At 38.7% G+C, this 23,750-nt stretch overlaps 1 protein-coding gene across 7 annotated transcripts in view; it reads left to right on the top strand.

Annotated features, from left to right (window-relative positions):
- The window catches only part of PHKB (phosphorylase kinase regulatory subunit beta), a 258,964-nt gene extending 240,466 nt beyond the window's left edge, over positions 1-18,498 (top strand). For all 7 annotated transcript variants that reach the window (XM_060185615.1, XM_007536683.2, XM_007536681.3 and 4 more), the window contains 4 exons: positions 11,604-11,733; positions 14,116-14,223; positions 16,750-16,890; positions 17,511-18,498. In XM_060185615.1, the coding sequence (XP_060041598.1) occupies positions 11,604-11,733; positions 14,116-14,223; positions 16,750-16,890; positions 17,511-17,648 (517 nt within the window). In that variant the 3' untranslated portion in view covers positions 17,649-18,498. The remainder of the gene's footprint in view (positions 1-11,603; positions 11,734-14,115; positions 14,224-16,749; positions 16,891-17,510) is intronic.
- The last annotated feature ends 5,252 nt before the right edge of the window (positions 18,499-23,750 follow it).

Raw genomic sequence — 23,750 nt, 5'->3', positions numbered from 1 at the left:
AGGCAAGGAAGAAGGAAGAAGTGTATGACAAGATAAAAAAAAAAGAAAACAAAACAAAAAAAGAAACAAGAGAGAGAAAAGATAAGAAAAAGAGCTGTAATTAAAGAGCAGTGAAAGGAAAGTTTTTTTTATTACTTTATTTTTAATTTAAGTTAATTTTAATTTTTTAATTAGCTAGGAGGAGCAGTAAGGGCAGAGTCTGTAGAGGAGGTAGGAGTAAGGAGACAAGTTCCTCCCACAATAGATAAGATGCCCACTACCCTAGCAATGAAAGATACCCTAAGAGTTAATTCTGATCAATCTAAAGGGGGGAAGATATATGCCTTTATATAATACTAATAATAAAATAGAGCAGGGTAAAAAAAAAAAAACCCTGTCCCAGATTACCTCAAACCTTGTGATCAGAGGCAGCTGATTGTTAAGAAATAAAAAAAAAAATTAAAAATTAAAAAAAAAACCTCAGGACTAGACAAGGATAGCTGAAATAGACAGTTATGCAAATCTACTATCTACTGTATATTCTATGGGTAGCTAAAGGAGGAAGGGAAGTTGAGCAGAGATACTCGCAGTGAGAGTCCACTATGAGTCAGAATTCTTCCCCCAAATAATTCCCAAACGTGTATCAGTGATTCAGTGAAAGCACACTGTTTGGTTGTGTGGGGGATGGGGCCCGTGGCTTTGGAAGCTGTAGGATTAAGGAAGAAAGGATGACAAGAATGAGAAAAAGAAAAAAAAAAAGAAAGAGAGAGATAAAAGAAAAAGATAAGAAAAAGAACAGTAATAAAAGAGTGGTGAAAGGAAAGAGTTTTTTATTTATTTATTTTTAATTATTTAATTAGCTATGTGGGGTATGGTGGGGTGGGTTGGAAAGAAAAAAGGGCCAGAGGTTTCAGAAGAGAATAGACTTAGAATGAATGATACTCCCTGGTGGGAGAGGAATCTTGGTAAAGACAGAAGCTCAGCAGGGGAGCCTGCTAGGAGCTGGTCCCCAGGTACAGGTTATGGGGGGGAGGGGAAGTAGGTGCACTTTGGGGTTAATAATTTAAAAATAAAAAAAATTTCCCTTTTTTTCTACTCTATTTTTTAACCCAAATTAAGTTATAGTCACCCCCTTGGTGTCACCGCTAGGACCCCTTATTGACTGGCCTATTAAAGGCAGAAAATCCTACCATTTCCAAAAGATGTGGTCAGAGCTCAAGCCACTAGCAGCTTCTCAGTCCGCCATCTTCCAGGAACCCCCTCTTTTCTTTTTTTTTTCAATTTTATTTATTTATTTAATAAAAGGAGATATACTCATCCCATACTCATCCTTAGCTTTTTGACTTAGCTCACTTAACATAATTCCTTCTAGTTCCATCCAAGATGAGTCAGAGAAGGTGGGTTCATTTTTCTTAATAGCTGCATAGTATTCCATTGTGTATATATATACCATAGCTTTCTCAGCCACTCATCTGTTGTTGGGCACCTGGGTTACTTCCAGGTTTTAGCTATTATGAATTGTGTTGCTTTCCATCGTGTAATGGTTAGCACTCTGGACTCTGAATTGTGTTGCTATTAACATAGGTGTACACACATTGTTTTGATTGGGCATTATGGAATCCTTGGGGTATATCCCCAGGAGAGGAATTATTGGGTCATATGGAAGTTCTGTGTCTAGCCTTGTGAGAGTTCTCCAGACTGCTCTCCAGAGAGGCTGGACCAATTTACATTCCCACCAGCGATGCAAAAGGGTTCCTCTGTCCCCACAGCCTTTCCAGCATTTGTTGCTGCTGTCCTTTTTGATGTATGCCATACTTACAGGAGTGAGGTGGTATCTCAATGTTGTCTTTATTTGCATTTCTCTGACAATCAGTGACGTGGAGCAGTTTTTCATATGTTTGTTAGCCTTTTGGATCTCCTCTGAAGTTAATGTCTTGTTCATATCCTCTGTCCAATTTTGGATGGGGTCATTTGCTTTTTTGGTGCTAAGTTTGCTGAGCTCTTTGTATATTTTGGTTATTAGTCTCTTATCTGATGTATGTCATGTAAAGATCTTCTCCCATTCTGTAAAGGGTCTCTTTGTCTGTGTGATAGTTTCTTTGTCTGTGCAGACACTTTTCAATTTGATGTAGTCCCATTGGTTTGTTTCTGCTTTATTTAGTCTTCCTTGCAATTGGGTTTGTTTCATCAAAGATGAAACAAAGGTGGGTAAGTGTTCCACCAATGTTTTCCTCTAAGTATTTGATAGTTTCCCGTCTAACATCCAGGTCCTTGATCCACTTGGAGTTGATTTTTGTTTCTGGTGAGATAAGGTGGTTCAATTTCATTCTTCTGCATGTTACAACCCAGTTTTCCCAGCATCATTTATTGAAGAGTGCCTCCTTCTTCCATTTAATACTTTGGGCACCCTTATCAAAGATTAGATGTCCATAGGTGTGGGGGTTTAGTTCTTGGCTTTCAATTCTGTTTCACTGGTCTGTGTGCCTATTTTTGTTCCAGTACCAGGCTGTTTTGATGATGATGGCCTTATAATATAGTTTGAGATCTGGGAGTGTGATGCCTCCATTTCTGTTTCTTTTCCTCAAGATTATTTTGGTAATTCTAGGTGTTTTCTGGTTTCAGATAAATGATTGTAATTTTTGTTGTATTCTCTTAAAGAAGCTTGATGGAACTTCGATGGTTATCGCATTAAATTTGTATAAGTCATATATTTTGAAAGAGTATGAATCTGTATTTCTGAAGCACTTATAGAAAATAAGAAACAAAAAAGCTAACATTCAACAAGAAACAGAAAATTACTAAAAATCACAAAATTTGGAAACTCAGCAACATGCTGCTTAATAGCCCCTGGGTCAAACATGCACTCAAGCAAGAAAATCAAATGTTCCTTGAAAGAAATGAAAATGAAGACACAAGCTATCAAAATATTTGGGACACAGCTAAAGCACTATTGAGAGGGTAACTCATAGTCATACAATCACATATTAAAAAACAAGAAAAAACTCAAATAAATGACCTTACTGCACACCTTAAGGACTTAGAGGAAGAGGAACAAAGGAACCCTAAAGCAACCAGAAGGACGGAAATCACTAAAATTACAGCAGAAATAAACAACATTGAAAATGAGAGAACCATACAAAAGATCAGTGAAGCCAAATGTTGGTTCTTTGGAAAATTGAACAAGATTGACAAACCCCTAGCCAGACTCACTAAACAAAAAAGGGAGAAGACTCAAGTTAATAAAATTGTAAACGATAGAAGAGATATTACAACTGACCCCACAGAAATCCAGAAAATCGTATGAAACTTCTGTGAAGAACTATACTCCACCAAGCTAGAAAATCTGGAAGAAATGGAAGAATTCCTAGAAACATATGTCCTTCCAAAACTGAACCAAGAAGAACTACAAAACCTAAATACACTAGTTACACAGAAAGAAATCGAAACAGTTATTAAGAATCTCCCCAATAACAAAAGTCCTGGACCAGATGGCTTCACAAACGAATTCTATAAAACCTTCAACTGATTCTTTGAACTTTTGCTTGTCTGAGAAGGTTTCGATGCCTCCATCTGGTCTGAATGACAGTCTAGCAGCATACAGTATTCTTGGTTGAAAGCCTTTCTTATTGAGCCCTCGATAGATATGTTACCATTCTCTTTTGCCTGTAGTGTTTGTGTGGAGAAGTCTGCTGCTAATCTTATGGGTTTTCCTCTGTAGGTGACTCTTTGTTTTTGTCTTGCAGCCTTCAGATTTCTTTATTTCTTTATTCCTTATTCCTTTCCATTCTAAATATGATGTGTCTTGGTGTCTTTAGGTCTGGGTTAATTCCGTTTTGGACCCTCTGGGCTTCTTGAACCTTTATGTCTTTTATCTTGTGTAGACTAGAGAAGTTCTCAGCTATTATGTCCTGAAGAATGCTTTCTTCCCTTTCCTCTCTTTCTTCCTCTGGTAAGCCAATAATGCATATATTATTTCTTTTGAAGTCATCCCATATGCCTCTGTTGTTGGTTTCAGTATCTCTTCATCTCTTTTGAGATCTCTTAATTCTTTTAAGTTGTCTCCAATTCATCCTCGATCTTGCTAGTTCTGTCTTCAGCCTTATTTATTCTATTCTCTCTCCCCTCTACTGTTTTCTGGAGTTCATCTATTTTGTTACCCTGTTCTGATTCTGTTTTAGCTTGTTCAGCTAATTTTGTTCTTAGCTCAGCTATTTCATCTTTCATCTCTCTAATAACCTTGAGATAATTAGTGTTTTCTTCCAGTCTCATTTGTTGCTTCTGCATTTCTGATGACAATTCTTTCAAACTCTTTACTCACTCCTGTGATTATTTCCTTAATTAGTGTTTGGATGCTGACCTCATTATTTTGGGCTTTGACCTTTGGGTGATGTTTTGCTGGACTGTTGTCCTGGTTCATTTCTCCAATATTTCTTCTTGTTGGTTTAACCATTTTATATAGTATGTTATGAGGTCCCTCTCTCAGTACTTTTCAAATTACTGATCACTCTTGCCTTGACTGACTTGTGTCTAAGTAGGGTACTTAAAGGGTTCACAGTTGTGGAAATTGACAGTTGTTTCAATATTATTTTAATTCCTGAATTGTAGCACAGTGGTTTAAAAGCCTCTTTTGTTCTTTTTCTTCCCTGTAGGCTATGGGAGCCTGAGGGGTTTTAAACTATAAGTAGGCTTCTTAGCTTAGTCCATCACTCCTATCCAAGAGATAAATCAGGGTGGGGCAGAGATAACCCAGTGGTTATGCCAAGAGACTCTCACAGCCCCACACTAGGCCTCCTGAGTTTCCTGGTTAGTTCTCTATCCCCTGGTGTCAGCACAGGGCCTCCCCCCTGCTGCTCCAGCTCTTGAGAACAGTAGCAATGGAGACTCACAGTTATATTTGGTGAGTCTTAGGGGAGTCCTCTCCTTCCTTCAGCTGTTCCCTCTTTTGTGAAACAGACTGGAGGTGGTGTCTCAACTGGTAAACTGCCAGACTATTACCAGCCACTTAATCTCTCCCTAGACTCCTCTCTGTCCATGAGCCACATGTGTTTGCACTCACTGGTGATTTGGTGGGTTCCTGAAGTCGTTCTAGTACTGTCTTGTTGTGGTCCCAGGTGGTCTCCTTTGGTATTCCTCGTTGACCCAGGAGAGGAGAAGAGAGGAGAGGAGAGGAGAGAAACACAGCTGCTGCTGCTCCATAGCCTCGCCTCCAGAAGTGCCATATCACAATTTTCTTATTCACTCATCTGTCTTTGAACATATGGGTTGTTTCCAAGTTTTGGCTTTTACAAGGTGTGCTGCTATAAACATATGTTTATGTAGATCTCTTCTAATAGATGTGTTTGTTTTGTTTGGGTATATCCCCATGGGAGATTTTTCTGGGTTATAGGGTAGGTCCATTTTGAGTATTCTGAAAAATCTCCAGACTGTTTTCCACAAGAATTGGACCAATTTACATCTCCACAACCAGTACAAAAGTGTCTTTTACCCCTGCATCATCTCCAACAGTTTTTGGATTTGTCTGATAATCAGTAACTTTGCACACTTTTTCATGCATTTGTTGGCCCTATAGACCTCTTTCTCAATGAAATTTCTGTCCATGTCCTTGCCTTATTTTCTAATGGGTTATTTTTTGTTGTTGCTAAGTTTACTGAGTTCTTTCTGCATTTTAGTTATTAGTCCTTTATCTTAAATATGTTGCATAAAGATCTCCCATTGTGTAGGGTGTCTTTTTGTTTAGTTGATAATAGCTTTTGCTGTGAAGAAGCTTTTTAACAACAAACATTTCTAAAGTGACACAGTCATGAGAGTTAAAAGAAGATTAAAGAACTGTCACAAATGAGAACATAAATAGGGGAACTAAATGTTTAGTGGGTTCTTTGACTGTATCCCCAGGACCAAAGCAAGGTCATTAGTGGTAAAAGTAGTGAAGTTTGAATAAAATCTAAAAATAGTAGCACTATATCAATGTTCCTTTTGTTGTTTCAATAACTATTATTTATAGGGGTTGTGTAAGAAAACAAAAGTAGAGGGAAACTGAGTAAAATGAATGCAAGAAGACTTTTATTATTTTTTTTCCAGAGCACTGGTCAGCTCTGGTTTGTATTGGTGTAGGGGACTGAACCTGGGGCTTTGGAACCTCAGGCATGAGAGTCTCTTTGCATAACCATTATGCTATCTACCTCAGCCCTTTCATTTGTTTTTTAACTTTTCTTGTAGGCCTAATTTTTCAAATTAAAAATCTAGAAAACAAAAATTCTCTACAATTATTATTTCACTGTAAATATTCACCATTTCTTCTTCTTATGTTATTCTATGATTATATCACTACTTGATAGTTTAAAACATGATATTGTATATAGGCTAGTGAATAATTTGTTTGCAAATCCATTTTCTAAAGTAAAGCAAAGCAAAAGAATGATTGTATCTTCAGGTTTTTTCTTTAGCATACCCTACTCATGCAACTCTGGACCCACTAAAAGAAATTGCTAATCTTAAAAAAGCTGCCTCTCCTTTTTATGTTAATTCTTTTTTTTTTTAATCCACCAGGCTCCAAATGTTACCATGATGCCAACCAGACTTCCCTGAGCAGACAACCCCACCAATGTGTCCTGGAGCCCTGCTTCCCCACTAGGGAAAGAGAGAGACAGGCTGGGAGTATGTATCCACCTGCCCATGTTCATTGGAGAAGCAGTTACAGAAGCCAGACCTTCCACCTTCTGCACCCCATGGTGACCCTGGGTCCATACTCCTAGAGGGATAAATAGGGAAGCTATCAGGGGATGAGATGGGATATGGAGGGTGGTGGGAACTGTGTGGAGTTGTACCCTTCTTTTATTTTGCCTCCAGGTTTATTGCTGGGACTCAGTGCCTGCACTACAAATTCACTGCTCCTGGAGGCTAATTTTTTCCCTTTTGCTATCCTTGCTGTTTATCATTGTTGTAGTTATTAGTATTATTGTTGTCGTTGCTAGATAGGGCAGAGAGAAATCAAGAAAGGAGGGGAAGATAGAGAGGGAGAGAGAAAAACAGAGACACCTCGAGACCATCTTCACCGCTTGTGAAGCAACTCCCGTGCAGGTGGGGAGCCAGGACTCAAACCGGGATCCGTACACCAGTCCTTGCATTTTGCGCCATGCACACTTAACCCGCTGCACTACCGCCCGGTCCCCATACCCCTCTTATCCTATGGTTTTGTCAGTGTTTCCTCTTTATAAATAATTTTTTTTTAATTTTAAAAAAGAAAATGAAAGAAAACAAAGCTGCCTCTCTCACATAATCATAAAACTTCATCAGTCTTTTTGGAGCACATAACATAAAAAAGGCTTTTGTTTCCTGTGTCCTGCATAGATATGTTAATACCTATAAATGTACTGGTCATCACATACCTCCCTTGTTGTTGATGATATAACTAGTTCTTCTGCCTTTTTATTAGCAAGTATAAAAAAAATATATAGTTGTTCCCATCTTAGCTTTGGGAAGAATATACTACTTTATCATTTGTGAATTCTTTACAATTATGCAAAGTATGTATCTTTTTTTTTTTTTGCCTCCAGGGTTATTGCTGGGGCTCAATGCCTGCACCATGAATCCACTGCTCCTGGAGGCCATTTTTCCCCCCTTTTGTTGCCCTTGTTGTTGTAGCCTTATTGTGGTTATTATTGTTGCTGTTGATGTTGATGTCATTTGTTGTTGAATAGGACAGAGAGAAATCGAGAGAGGAGGGTAAGACAGAGATGGGGAGAGAAATATAGACACCTGCAAACTTGCTTCACTGCCTGTGAAGCAATTCCCCTACAGGTGGGGAGCCAGGGGCTCGAATGGGATCCTTAAGCTGGTCCTTGCGCTTTGCGCCACATGCACTTAACCCGCTTTACTACCGCCCAACCCCCACAAAGTATGTATCTTATAGCAGTTTGTAAATAAAATGTTATAACTTTAAGGTATAACACTTCAGCTTTGAAAAATAGAACTAGAGTTTGAATTATCACTACTTTGCGATTCTTATGATACATAAGATTATTTTTTGTATATAAAATTTCTCAGTAGTGATATTCATGGAATATTAGACATTTGTAAGTTTTAAAAGAAGGTAACTTCACTAGGTACATAATAATTTTTGAGCTTTCATACACTTATTATAAAATGTCAAACTGTTTTCCGACACAAGCATATGAACGTTATTAACCAGTCCTTAGGATTACCATACCTGCATGGATGGAGTTCACATTTTGTTGTTTCTAGCATTATTTACATTTAATTTTAACTGGCTATTCCTTTTTTTTTATTTAAGAAAGGATAAATTAACAAAACCATGGGTAGGAGGGGTACAACTCCACACAATTCCCACCACTCAATCTACATATCCCACCCCCTCCCCTGATAGTTTTCCCACTGTCTATCCCTCTGAGAGCATGGACCCAGGGTCATTGTGGGTTGTAGAAGGTGGAAGGTCTGGCTTCTGGAATTGCTTCCCCGCTGAACATGGGCGTTGACTGGTCAGTCCATACTCCCAGTCTGCCTCTCTCTTTCCCTAGTAGGGTGGGTCTCTGGGGAAGCTGAGCTCCAGGACACATTGGTGGGGTCTTCAGTCCAGGGAAGCCTGGCCGGCATCCTGATGACATCTGGAACCTGGTGACTGAAAAGAGAGTTAACATACAAAGCCAAACAAATTGTTGAGCAATCATGGACCCAAAGTTTGGAATAGTGGAGAGGAAGTGTTAGGGGGATATTCACTGCAAACTCTAGTGCACTTCTGCTTTCAGGCATATATTTTGCAGTAGTTTACGGATACGTGTGAACATATACTCTCTCTCACAGAAACTGGTGTATATCTAGGTTTTGGGACTTTGTTAGAAAGTGAACCACCTGAGATGGAATTAGAGTATACTATGAAAGGAAAGGTCTCACCTGAGTAATGAAGCTGAAGGGTTGTCATTCCACACGTGAAGTCTCTGGACACAGTCTGAAGTGAAGCATGTTGAGGTGGCATTGTTTTGATTAGGTTGTGATCGGCAGATGCAATATTATTTGATATGGATTGAAAGGCATACGGCAAAGTGGGCCCTATCCAAGGGTTCCAGGACTTGGGGGAAGTAGAGGCTCTATAGTGGAGACTTTAGGTTCCTGCTGTCTTAGGGTTCAAAAAGACAGTCGATAGTTAATGTTCTCATCACATTATTTGGTAATTGGGTTAACTTTGAAAAGTCCTTTTGTTAGGGTTTGCTGTACAGTACCCAGTATCTTGTATATAGCTGTGCTATTGGTTGCTATTCCTTTGTTTTTTATTGGCATTGGTTTGCAAATTTGAAGGTCTTTTTGTCATATGGTGAGCAACCTTGTAATTTTATTTATTTATTTATATGATGGAGATATTGGCAAGACCATAGGATAAGAGGGGTACAATTCCACATGGTTCCCACCACCAGAACTCCCTACTCCATTGCCCCCCTGAAAGCTTTCCTATTCTTTTTTTTAAAGTAGGTATTTTTTAAATTTTTAAGTCATTATTTATGTATTGGATAGACACAGCCAGAAATTGAGAGGGAAGGGGATGATATATATATAGAGAGAGAGAGACAGAGAGACCCCTGAAGCACTGCTTCACCACTCGTGAAGCTTTCCCCCTGCAGGTGGGGACTGGGGACTTGAACCTGGGTCCTTGTGCACTATAACATGTACACTCAACCAGGTGCACAACCACCTGGACCCAAAGCTTTCCTGTTCTTTATCCGTCTACCAATATGAACCCAGGATCATTATGTGGTGCAGAAAGTGAAAGCTCTGGCTTCTATAATTGTTTCCCCACTGAACCTAGCCATTGGCAGGTTGATCCAGCCTGTCTCTTTCTTTCCCTAGTGGGGAAGGGCTCCGGGGAAATGGGATTCTAGGACACATTGGTGGGGTCGTCTGCGCAAGGAAGTCTGGTTGGCATCATGGTAGCATCTGGAACCTGGTGGCTTAAAAAGAGTTAAGATATAAAACAGAAAAAAATGTTGACTAATCATGAACCTAAAGGCAAGAATATTGCAGATGAAGATCTGGAGTCTCCATTTTGGAAAAAGCTAGTAGGTCTATTTTAGGTATATTCTAAGGGTCCCATGACTTTACTAGTTCTTTTTTTTTTTTCTTTATTAAATGGAAATATTGACAAGACCATAGGATAGAAGGGATACAATTTCACACAATTCCCACCACCAGAACTTCATATCCTATCTCCTCCCTTGAAAGCTTTACTATTTTTTATCCCTCTGGGTGTATGGACCCAGGGTGATTATGGGGTGCAGAAGGTGGAAGGTCTGGTTTCTGAAATTGCTTCCCTGATAAACATGGGCATTGACAGGTTAATCCATATTCCTAGCTTGCCTCTTTCCCTAGTGGGACAGGGCTCTGGAAAGGCAGGATTCCAGGACACATTGGTGGGGTCATCTGCCCAGGGAAGTCAGGTTGGCATCATGTTAGCATCTGGAACCAGTTGGCTGAAAAAGAGTTAAGATATAAAGCACAACAAATTGTTGACTAATTATGAAACTAAAAACAATATTGCAGATGAAAATTTTTAGTCTCCATTTTGAATAAAGCTAGTAGGTCTGTTTTAGATATATTCTAAGGGGCCCATAACTTCACTAGTTTTTGGCTGAGCCTGACATCTAATATGTAGGCGGACCCAGGTTATTTTCTGGGGAGATGATGTCATAGTTGGAAAAAGGACTAGAAAGTTAGATCAGCAAAGAGAGTAGCTCCCAAATATGGGAAAAGTATATAATTATTGTTAATTGTAAACCCCTTCAATTTGATCTGGGGCCCATATTCAGCACAGGAGCCTATGTACCCTCTGCATCTCTGTAGGTCTGAGTTCACATTCTGTGATTATTGCTAGGAACATACTGTTATGTTGTTACTGATGTTGATGACTAGTGACAGTGGAGGGAGGGATCTGTTAGAGGTCTAGGCCTATCATGTCTGCGTGGGAATCCCAGGGCTCCTTGAATAGGGCCCCAGCTGATGGGGTGTCCTTGTAGTGACTAAAGAATCATCATTAAAGTATGCCAGTCTCTTGCATACTTTAAAATAAGATTCAGCTTTTGTAGTCCTTACAAAGTTAGCTTTGGAGTAATTGAGGGAAGTGTAATAAGAAGTATGTGAGGAGGATGTCTAGATCTAAGTAAAAACTATTTCATTAGGTACTTTATGGTGTCTTTTTAGGGCTACTTGCTTGCTGCATTTATTGACTCACTGCAAACTAGCAACCTTATTAAAAATTTACTAGAGAATAAAGAATAACATTCTGCCTCTTAAGTTTTTTTAAACATTTGAGTATTTTTTTTTCCTTCAAGCTCTGGTATTTGTTGTGATTTGCTTATGTTTTGTCATCACTGAAGCTTCACTGCTCAGGGTCAACCTTTTCAAATTGAAAAAAGGAGAGTATTAAAGGGACCTTAACACCAAAGCTTCCCTTACTGCAATGTAATGTTTGGTAACCTCTGCAATACCTGCTCGATATGCATCCTTGATGGAATTAGGCTTTTGTTGCTCACTCAATTGAACCATTTAATCCTTATTGAAAGTCCTACTTTCTACTATAACAAGCATGTTTTTCAACTTGGGTATTTTTCTTTGTTCTACAGATGTTGGCTAAATAAGCGTCAGATTGATGGGTCTTTGAATAGAACTCCTACTGGATTCTATGACCGAGTGTGGCAGATCCTGGAGCGCACACCCAATGGCATCATTGTATCTGGGAAGCATTTGCCACAGGTAAAACCCCACAGTGTTTGTCAGTAATACGAACTTCTGATAGGAGAATTTTACCCCCTCTGCCTTGCAAACCTTCTGTATGTTCATTCTGTCTCCTAAAAATATTCAAAGTGTGTGTGTAGGGATGGGGGGGTCAGTGGTATCTAAAGAAATAAGTGTAATCAATTGGATTGGAAATGATTTTCCCCAATATGAGTTTCTCATAATTTTTAATCTTAGCATCCCTTTACATAAAATATTTGCTTTGCCAAATGGACAGAGTGCTTTAAAGTTATATTTATTTATTTATTTACTTTTTGTTGCCCTTGTTTTTATTGTTGCTATAGTTATTATTATTGTTGTTGATGATGTCATCATTATTGGATAGGACAGAGAGAAATGGAGAGAGGAGGGGAAGACAGAGAGGGGGAGAGAAAGACAGACACCTGCAGACCTGCTTCACCACCTGTGAAGCGACTCCCCTGCAGGTGGGGAGCCGGGGCTCGAACCGGGATCCTCACGCCAGTCTTTACGCTTGGCGCCACATGCGCTTAACCCACTGCACTACCGCCCGACTCCCAGAGCCTTTTTTCTTAACCTCTTTTTACTGCTTACCTTATCTCAGAGAATAGGAAAATGAACAAGATTAATATCTCTTTTTATTTATCATAGTAGAAAAGTAACTAGATATACTTTTCAAATGAAATTATGCAAACTTGATTGGAACTTTTTTGTTTATCATAGATACATAGTAGGCAGACTTTTAAAAAATATTTCTAAAAAGGAAACACTGACAAAACCATAGGATAAGAGGGGTACAACTCCACACAATTCCCACCACCAGCACTCCCTATCCCATCCACTCCCTTGATAACTTTTCTGTTCTTTAACCCTCTGGGAGTATGGACCCAAGGTCATTGTGGGATGCAGAAGGTAGAAGGCCTGGCTTCTGTAGTTGCTTCCCCGCTGAACATGGGCATTGACAGGCCGAGCCATATTCCCAGCCGTAGGCAGACTTTTCAAATGAGGCATATGTATTAAAAACAACTTTATGTGAATCTGGGAAAGATTCTTCCCTCCTATCTATGATCCATTAATCCTATCACTAGACATCAAAAACAGCTATATAATTAGTGTATTCAACAACCAGGCCTCAGTTTTCCCCCAAATTAGGTGCTACCTAATTAATATGTTCAATTATATTATAGAACACAGTAGTTGGACTATATTGAAAATAGGACTGAGGCAGACTAATATTGCTAACACTTGGTAGAAAGGGAAAATTCCTTTTGGAATCAATTTTAATAGTTAATGTCATAAGCCTATGATTAAGTTTACTACAAACTATAACTCAGGTAAAAATCAAATAGCTATGACTCATCATCTTTGCATTTCTGGTAATAATTCTGGTGACTCCATCTGCTTTTTATCATGTATACCTTACATCTGCCACTTCCCTTCTGTCCTTTGAAGGCTATTCACCATAAACCAATTTTGATTTCAATTTGAGTTTATTTGCAGCTTATATTTGTTTTGTAAAAAGTAAATGAAAGACTATGTGATACTCTTGTTTTAAATGAATTATAAATTGCAGAATAGAAAAAAATTCTTTAACGTGGCTTTTTTCTGTATTAGCCATTTCTGCATCTATATTGTTTTGCTTATTTGTTTCCATTTAAAATTTTTTTTTATATTTATTTATTTCATTTTTGTTGCCCTTGTTGTTTTTACTGTTGTTGTAGTTATTATTGTTGTTGTTATTGATGTCATCACTGTTGAATAAGACAGAGAGTGATGGAGAGAGGAGGGGAAGACAGAGGGGGAGGGAAAGATAGACATCTGCAGACCTGCTTCACAGCTTGTGAAGCGACTCCTCTGCAGGTGGGGAGTTGGGGGCTCAAACAGGGATCCTCATGCCGGTCCTTATGCTTTGCACCACATGTGTTTAACCCACTGCACTACCTCCTGACTCCCTATTTGTTTGCATTTTTATGCAGCCAGCTCAGAAAGAACCTGCCACAAAGATGATGTAAATTCAATAGCAAGTAATTTACATGCTAACATCTGACACCAAACATAACTTCTTGTGTTAATTTAGAAAGCAATATGTAATATATTTGTTTTTTCAATTTTTGGTTGTTCCTTTTGTGTATAAAAGTGGCTTTCTAATATAGTCCTTTTCTCCTAAAACATCATACAATGAAAATAACTACTAAAAACACAAGGTTTAATTTATCATAGCAGTCAGTTGGCTAGCTTCTGTAGCTTGACATATATTAAGTTCAGTAATATAACTGAAAATGCTCTCTAAGATTTTATAGAAACTGAAAAGGACTATTGATTAGAAAATGAAACTCTATTAAATGGGAAGCAGCATGTTAATGTTGAGTTATTTTTTTTCAGCAACCAACACTGTCAGATATGACTATGTATGAGATGAATTTCTCACTCCTTGTTGAAGACATGTTGGGAAATATTGACCAGCCAAAGTACAGACAAATTATTGTGGAGGTTTGTATTAAGAAATGAAGATTTCTGAAGAATTGTTTTCTATTTATTCCTTTAAAAAATATGATAAGGGAAACTGCATAGGAGACCAAAGGTCTCTTGCCATCTAATAAGACCAGAGGTCTTATGCCATTTAATCCACATCTCCTCTGGTTGAGTACTGGAGAAAATCTACATCTCCTCTGGTTGAGTACTGGAGAAAATGGCCATTTTTTAAATTTTTAACTTCTTTATTGCAGAATTAATGGTTTACAGTGGAGAGAAAAATACAGTAGTTTGTACATGCATAACATTTCCCAGTTTTCCACATAACAATTCAACTCCCACTAGGTCCTCCTCTGCCATCGTGTTCCAGGACATGAACCCCACCCCCACCCCACCCTAGAGTCTTTTACTTTGGCGCAATACACCGTGTGTGTGTGTGTGTGTGTGTGTGTGTGTGTGTGTGTGTGTGTGTGTGTGTGTGTGTGTGTGACTTAATAATGACTGACAAGATTGTAGGATAAGTCACACAGTTCTCACCACCGGAATTTTACATTCCATCTCCTCCATTGGAAGCTTCCTCTGGTAGTATGGACCAAAGAGCTTTATGGAATGCACAAAGTGGGAAGTATGGCTTTTGTAATTGCTTCTTCACTGGACATGGTCATTGACTGGTTGATCCCTACCCCCAGTCTGTTCCTATCTTTCCCTAGAGGGATAGGGCATTAGGGAAGTGGGGTTCCAGGACTCGTTGGTGAGGTTGTCTGCCCAGAGAAGTCAGGTTGGCATCACAGTAGCATCTGCAAATTGTTGACTGAAAAGCATTAAGATAGAAAGCAAACATAGGCATTGACTAGTCAAGCTAGACCTCCTACCTTCTGCATTTCATGAAGATCTCTGGTCCATACTCAGTAGAATAGGGAATAGGGAAGCCTCCTCTGGAAGGGACATGGTACAGAACTCTGGTGGTTGGAATTGTATGGAATTGTACCCCTCAACATGTTTCACTTTGAACTGTGTTCAGAGATGCCAGGCCTAGGATGTCCACTCTTATTCCACAATCTGGTTGATAATTATTAAATCACTAATAAATTTAAAAAGAAGATAAACTAGAACAAATTGTTTTAACAATCAGGAACCTAAAGGTAAGAATATAGCAGATGAGATGTGGGGTGTCTCCATTTTGGAAAAAGCTAGGAAATCTATTTTAAATATATTCCAAGAGGCCCATGACTTTACTAATTTTTTCCTGAGTCTGGTAGCTAACATGCAGGTGGGCTGAAAGTATTTTCTAGGAAGATGGTTTCAGAGTTGGGAATAGGAACTGGAGAGTGGACATCCTAGGCCTGGCATCTCTGAACACAGTTCAAAGTGAAACATGTTGAGGTAGCACTGGTTGCATTGATTTGATTGAGATCAGTAAGGTCTTTTTTGGAACCTCTGGGGTTCTGCTTATTTTCCTTTTTTCTTCTTTTGATCCATACCTTTTGATAATGGCCATTCTTGAACCAAGTCAAGGCACATGGAAGTATATCAACAACAACCCCATAAAAGAGAGGAAAATAGGGTGAGGAGCTGGACAGAAATTTCACTGAGGAAGAAATCCAGAGGGCTAACATATATATGAGAAAGTAATCAAAGTCACTGATCATCAGAGAAAGGCAAATAAAGACGAGATACCACTTTATACTTGTAAGAATGTCATGCATAAGAAAAGACAGAAACAACAAGTTTTGGGGAGGATATAGGGGGGAAATGGACATTTCTGTACTGTTGGTGGGAGTGTAAGATGGTCCAACCATTATGTGTAAATCAGTCTGAAGATTTCTCTCAACACTAGAAATGGACCTACCCTATGACCCAGCAATTTGTCTCCTGGGAATTTACCCAAAGGAAACAAAAACACAAAAATACTATACATATATCAGAAGAGCTATATGTATACCTATTTCATAGCAGCACAGTTTGTAATTGCCAGAACCTGGAAGTAACCCAGATATCCAACATCAGAAACTACAAGGTGGTCACATATTTATACTCTTTTAAGAATGCTAAGCACCAAGTCATTTGATAATGAGCCTGGATCAGGCGTCCCCACTCAACTCACCTGCCTTCTTTGACTATGTTGCCAACTGCCTCTTCAGTAGCAACCTCTTCTCGACTGGACACTAGTTTTATTGTCTTTACTACAAAGATTGATACCCAAAGGCCAGAAAGACTTCAGACTTGTGTAAATAGGGCATTATGTACTGTGTGCACAACTAAAAATGTCATTTTTTCTGAGTTAATTAGCTTTGCTAATTAACCAGAAGAATTTCTATAGAGTCAGAGACATTCACACAATAAAAAACAAATTGTCCAAACAGAACACATGCTACTAATTTTCAATATTAGGAAGAGTCCAATCACAGATATTCTAGCCTCTCATCATGTAGAATACATTAGGGGCTACAAGGATCATAATTAATATGATTAAAGAGTAAACTCATGTCCAAATTGTGCTACATTTCTGGTTTATATAATTACTTATCAATTTCTGTCTTATAGTTACTAATGGTTGTATCCATTGTGCTGGAAAGAAACCCTGAGTTAGAATTCCAAGACAAAGTAGATCTAGACAAATTGGTGAAAGAAGCATTTCATGAATTTCAAAAAGATGAGAGCCAAATAAAGGAGGTTGAAAAACAAGTAAGTAGAGAAAATAGTTTTTTGTAAATTTTTTTCATTGTCACAATTTTTCAAAATATCTCTGTTCTTTTATCTACCTCAGAAAACAGATTCTTGAGGGCCAAGAGGGTTTTTCAGTTATTTAAAGAGTTAATGTTACATTCTAGTTAATTACCAGTCAATTCAGATATGGAATTCTGACTAAAAAGAAATCTAAAAGGAGATAAATCTCCTTTATGCAGTTAGCAGTTAAAAATGTGTTTTACCTGAGAAAAACTAGAGATTCCAGAAGGCTATCAAGTTAAATTCTGGGCTGGATAGGCATGCATAGCAAGCTACACTAGTGCTGTGTATTACCTAATGTAGTCCCTTCCAGGCTCTTTGTTTAATATTTTATGCTCATCTGTAAAAAGGTTCTCCAAGTAAATAAAAATTATCAGCAAAGAGAATAATAAAAGTGTCTTTGTTTTATATACTGAGAAGACACTTTAGGAAAATGAAAGCAAAGCTCAAGAAGCTTATATTTTTTTCTAAGAGAAAAAAATTGTGAATTTACTTCCCCTGTAGGCTGACACTGATTTTACCTGTCAACTCTTTACAAACAATAATTCAAACAACTTGCTTACTGTTTTCCTTTGTAGGATGACATGACTTCCTTTTACAACACTCCTCCCCTGGGAAAAAGAGGAACATGCAGCTATTTGACGAAAGTTGTGATGAATTTGCTGCTAGAAGGAGAAGTGAAGACAAGCAATGACAACCCATGTCTGGTTAGCTAGTGTGGAGGATGTAACTAATTCTATTGTGACACATTTTCTAGAAGCGTGCTAAATTTTACAGTGAAGTTAAGTTATGGTAGCCATTTAGTGTATGAGTTGATTGTACAGTGAGGTGATTGCCAACTCCTAGACAGTTATGGAATCTCTTTTATGTCACAATCAACAGTAGAAATTATTTCAGTGAACTGAAAAAAACCCTCATGATTATACCAACTACAGTAATAATGCTTACTGAAAAATAAATATGCTTCATGAATTGAAAGTTTACCACTGCATGTTTTATGATCAAATAGCTTATCAAACCAAATCTTTGCTTGTTGGAATAAAATTTAATGCTATTAAAATTAATTTATAACTAATAAGATATATTGGGGATGAAAAGGTGTGAAAAGAATGTTTAACTTTCTTTTTAGTAGAAATAGTATTGTTACACTCTAAGAAAACATTAAGACGCATCAGAAAAGCAATTGACTAGCTGATTTAGGAAATGCATTAATATATTTTAGCAATGAAAGGTACTATATAGTTTTTACCTTGTAAACCTATCATTTTATATTTGTGCTTACTACATGGCTCAGACTAAATTACAATATAATAAATTTATACCTTTCAAACAATTTCAATTTTGAATTCTTCCTGAAAACAGGTCCTGAGATTGTTTAGAGTGTATGTTATTAAACTAATTTATGCTAAAAACACAGTTTAAAGTTATTAAATTTTATTTCTGAATTAATGACTATAACTGTACTCATTCTTTGTTCTCACATTTGCAATACTGAATTTATTATATTTTAATATTTTCATCTAATTGACTAGAAATGAAATGAAGAATGGTATACTTAGCATTGCATATATTTTGTTGACAATATGTATAAGCAAACTTTAGTAAAAAAGAAAAATTAGAAAACAGAAATGGTAGGTAATTTATCAGGAAGAACACATGCCTTCCATATATGAGGCCCTGAGTTCAACTCCCAGCACCACACAAAAACACTAATGGCAGAGACAACTGAAACCCCATAGATGGTGGAGTGGTGTTTTCGTGTTTCTTCTCCCTCCTGCATGCAAGCTTTCTCTTGTTCATACAAATATAAAATAATGAATTGACCTAAAGAAGAGGCTCAGTGGAAGAGGTACTGTATGAGGTACTGGGTTTGATCTTCAGCTCCACATTAAACAAAAAAATTGGAAAGAAAGTATATAACTATTATCAATTTATTTTCTTATGAATGTTATAATGCAGCCCATTTTATTTATTTTGGTGGAATTAGTATTTTATAGTATAGTCTTTAACACATAAGCACAACATCTCACCTCATCTTCACCTTTTTTTTTTTTTTGGTTCTGTGAGAGCACTGCTCAAATCTGGTTTACGGTGGTGTGGAGGATTGAACCTGAGATCTAGGAGCCTCAGGCATGAGAGTCTGTTTGCATGACCATTATGCTATCTCCCCTGCCCTCATGTCTTCTTGATTGGTGTCTAGGAAACACATCAGGATTCCCAATCTCCCTTCATCCTATCCCTTAACTTCCTTGCCCAGAATCCTGCTTTCCCTTGGTTCAATATACCATACCCAGTCCAAGTTTCATCTTGTGTTTTCCCTTATTGTTTTCTGTTATTAAGTTCTGCCTATAGGTAAGACCACTCATTATTGTTCTTTCTCTGGATTCTCTCATTCAACACCATGCTTTTGAGTTCTGACTGCAATATTACAAAGGAGATTACTTCATCTTTTTTTTAAATATATTTAAGAAAAGAGACATTAACAAAACCGTAGCATAGGAGGGGGTACAACTCCACACAATTCCCACCACCAGATCTCTATATCCCATCCCCTCGCCTGATAGCTTTCCCATTCTCTATCCATCTGGGAGTATGGACCCAGGGTCATTGTGGGTTGCAGAAGGTGGAAGGTCTGGCTTCTGTAATTGCTTCCCCACTGAACATGGGTGTTGACTGGTCGATCCATACTCCCAGTCTTCCTCTCTCTTTCCCTAGTAGGGTGGGTCTCTGGGGAAGTGGAGTTCCAGCACACATTGGTGGGGTCATCAGTCCAGGGAAGTCTGGTCAGCATAATGCTGGTATCCAGAACCTGGTGACTGAAAAGAGAGTTAACATATAAAGCCGAACAAATTGTTGAACAATCATGGACCTAAAGACTGGAATAGTGCAGATGAAGTGTTGGAGGGGTACTCACTGCAGACTCTTGTGTACTTCTGCTTTCAGGTATAATTTTTCCCTGGTTTATGCACACATGTGAACATATGCTCTATCTTAGAGGACCTGGTCTATATCTAGGTTTGGGGACTTTATTGGGTAGTGGACCACCTGGAATGGAATTAGAGAATACTATGAAAGGAAAGGTCTCACCTGAGTGATGAAGCTGAAGGGTTGTTATTCCACACCTGAAGTCTCTGGACACAGTCTGAAGTGGCACTCATAGTGTTGATTAGGTTGTGATTGGCAGTTGCAATGTTATTTGACATGAATTAAGAGAAGCATGCAGGAAAGTGGGCCTCATCCCACTGGGGGAAATATAGGCTCTATATTGGAAATGTGAGGTTCCTGCTGTCTTAGGGTTCAAGAAAACAATGGATAGTTATTGTTATCATCACATTATTTGGTAATTGGGTTAACTTTGAAAAGTCCCTTTGTTAGGGTTTGCTGTATAATACTCAGCATCTTGTATATAGCAGTGCCACTGGTTGTTTCTGTTCTATGTGGTATAGACTTTTGAGAGAGTCAGCATATCAAAGACTCAGCCTATGTATTAAAAAGACTCAGTCTGTATTTTAAAAAGTTTGAGACATACAATCAATTTTTCTCCTCTCATATTAATTAAATAGTGATTTATATGACTACACTTTAATAGGAGTGTACATAAACACCATTCCCACCACCAAAAGACTGTGTCCCATCCCACCCACCCCCACGTACACCCTGCTGCCCCAGGAAGCCATATGTCCACCTTCCCTCTCACCACAGGGTTTTTACTTTGGTGCCCTACACTCGATTTAATAAGATCCTACATTAGTTTCCCTTTCTGTTCTTCTTTCTCAACTTCTGTTGATGAGTGGGATCATGTCATACTCATCTTAATCTTTCTGACTTAGCTCACTTAAACATAATTCCTTCTAGGTCCATCCAAGATGAGTCAGAGACGGTGGGGTCATTGTTCTTAATAGCTGCATAGTATTCCATTGTGTATATATACCACAGCTTTCTCAGCCACTAATCTGTTGTTGGGCACCTGGGTTGCTTCCAGGTTTTTGCTATTATGAATTGTGCTGCTATGCACATAGGTGTACACTTACCTTTTTGGTTGGGCATTATGGAATGTTGGGGCTATGTGTAAGTTTGATAGAGCTTAGGGAGAACTTCCCCCACCCTTGGATGGAGGTCTGAGAAGATACCCTCTTGTTAGTCTCTCTCAACAGAGGTGAGCAAAGAGGAGAAACTGTCTCTCAGACTAAGTTGTACCCTTCTTGACTCTCAAGCCACAGAAACCTCAACACTTCTCTCCATTAACTGCATGCCACATGGCCGCCTACTTTAAGATTCACTTACTCAAAGTTCACCTCACCTTCTGATCACAGAGAACACACCTTATCACACACTCCTAGCAGTGCCTTTTGATGTCCTCAGTGTTGTTAAAATTTCGTAGGCTCTTGCCGGGCTGGCTAGCTTCATGGGCAGGTAACAGAGACGCGGAGACAACGGCTGGGCAGGGAAGCTGTATTTCTTTATTCAGGAACAACGATTCATAAACTAAGACAAACTAATCACCAAACAGAACTCTGCTGTCTCTTTGCGGCGGCACAAGCACTCTCTCTCTTACTCTGGAACTCAGGAACTCTGTCTAACTCAGGAACTCAGGAACTCTGGCACTCTCGAACTCAGGAACCCTCTCCCAGGGTTCCTTTTGGGGCGGGGCCAAGCGGGCCCGCGAAATTAGCAGGCCTGATCCAATTCTCTTGGCGGGGGGAGGGCTAGAACAAGCCAATGTAACGCATACGACACCTCAGTTTGCAACAAACCTTGCGTATCTTCTCTCTATCTTGCCTTAACTGGTTCAACCCCTATTCTCCCCTCAAACACCTTTGGGTAATTAAATGCCTGCATCAGGAGACTAATTATCTTGACCTTTATGTGTCTGCATCAATTCTTGTCATACCAGCCCCCTACCATAGGGGCAAGCTGACCTTTAAGAAACCTGTAATTTCTGACATATCTGAATAATGTGCTTTGTTTGGTTTTCTATTTAAAATTTTGCACACCTGCTAATAAACAAGATCTGAGCATGCTGCAGCATCCCCGGTGTCTTTACTTCATGTCGTCCCTTGCGCAAGGGAGACAGAACTGGTCCATTACCTTTCTCCTGGAGATCACCCTGCCAGAAAGCTGACAATGGAATCCTTGGGGTATATCCCCAGGAGAAGAATTACTGGGTCATATGGAAGGTCTATGTCTAGCCTTGTGAGAGTTTTCCAGACTGCTCTCCAGAGAGGCTGGACCAATTTACATTCCCACCAGCAGTGCAGAAGGGTTCCTCTGTTCCCACAACCTCTCCAACATTTGTTGCTGCTGTCCTTTTGATGTATGCCATTCTCACATGAGTGAGGTGGTATCTGAATGTTGTCTTTATTTGCATTTCTCTGACAATCAGCAACCTGGAGCAGTTTTTCATATGTTTGTTAACCTTTTGCATCTCCTCTGAAGTGAATGTCTTATTCATATCCTCTGCCCATTATTGGATGAAGTCATTTGTTTTTGTTGGTGCTAAGTTTGCTGAGCTCTTTGTATATTTTAGTTATTTGTCTCTTGTCTGATGTATGGCATGTGAAGATCTTCTCCCATTCTGTGAGGGGTCTCTTTGTTTGTGTGATAGTTTCTTTGGCTGTGCAGATGCTTTTCAATTTTATGTAGTCCCATTGGTTTGTTTCTGCTTTATTTAGTCTTCCTTGCAATTGGGTTTGTTTCATCAAAGATGCCCTTGAGGTTTATGTGGGGAAGTGTTCCACCAATGTTTTCCTCTAAGTACTTGATAGTTTCTGGTCTAACATCCAGGTCCTTGATCCACTTGGAGTTGATTTTTGTTTCTGGTGAGATAAGGTGGTTCAATTTCATTCTTCTGCATGTTGCAACCCAGTTTTCCCATCACCATTTTTTGAAGAGAGCCTCCTTCTTCCATTTAATACTTTGGGCACCCTTATCAAAGATTAGATGTCCATAGGTGTGGGGGTTTAGTTCTTGGCTTTCAATTCTGTTCCACTGGTCTGTGTGCCTATTTTTGTTCCAGTATCAGGCTGTTTTGATGATGATGGCCTTATAATATAGTTTGAGATCTGGGAGTGTGCTGCCTCCATTTCTGTTTCTTTTCCTCAAGATGGTTTTGGGAATGCTAGATGTTTTCTGATTCCAGATAAATGAATGTAGTTTTTGTTCTATTAAAGAAGCTTGGTGGAACTTTGATGTGTATCACGTTAAATTTGTATATGGCTCTGGGTAGAATATTCATTTTGATGATATTTATTCTTATGATCCACGAGCATGGGATGTCTTTCCATTTCTTGGTATCGATTCTATTTCCTTGAATAGTGACTCACAATTTTCAGTATACAAGTCTTTCACTTCTTTGGTCAGCTTTACTCCTAGGTATTTTATTGATTTTGCAGAAACAGTGAATGGGAATGATTTCTGGATGTCTTCTTCTCCAGTTTTAGTGTTTGCATAGAGAAATGCCACTGATTTTTGTACATTGATTTTGTCACCTGACACCTTGCTGTATTGCCTAATAACTTCCAGTAGTTTTCTACTGGATTCTTTAGGTTTTCTATGTATACTATCATATCATCTGCAAATTGTGAGAGTTTGACTTTTTCCCTTTCAATCTGTATTCCTTTGATTTCTTTCTCTTGCCTGATTGATATGGCAAGAACTTCCAATACTATGTTGAAGAGTAATGGTGATAGTGGACAGCCCTGTATAGTCCCTGATATGAGGGGGAATGCTTTTAGCTTCTTTCCATTGAGTATGATGTTGGCTGTAGGTTTGCTATATATCAATTCCACTATCTTAAGCAATTTCCTGTCTATTCCCAA

The sequence above is a fragment of the Erinaceus europaeus genome, chromosome 2 (genome assembly GCF_950295315.1).
Source record: "Erinaceus europaeus chromosome 2, mEriEur2.1, whole genome shotgun sequence".
NCBI classification, from domain to species: domain Eukaryota; kingdom Metazoa; phylum Chordata; class Mammalia; order Eulipotyphla; family Erinaceidae; genus Erinaceus; species Erinaceus europaeus.
This window is presented reverse-complemented; position numbering and strand designations above follow the sequence as displayed.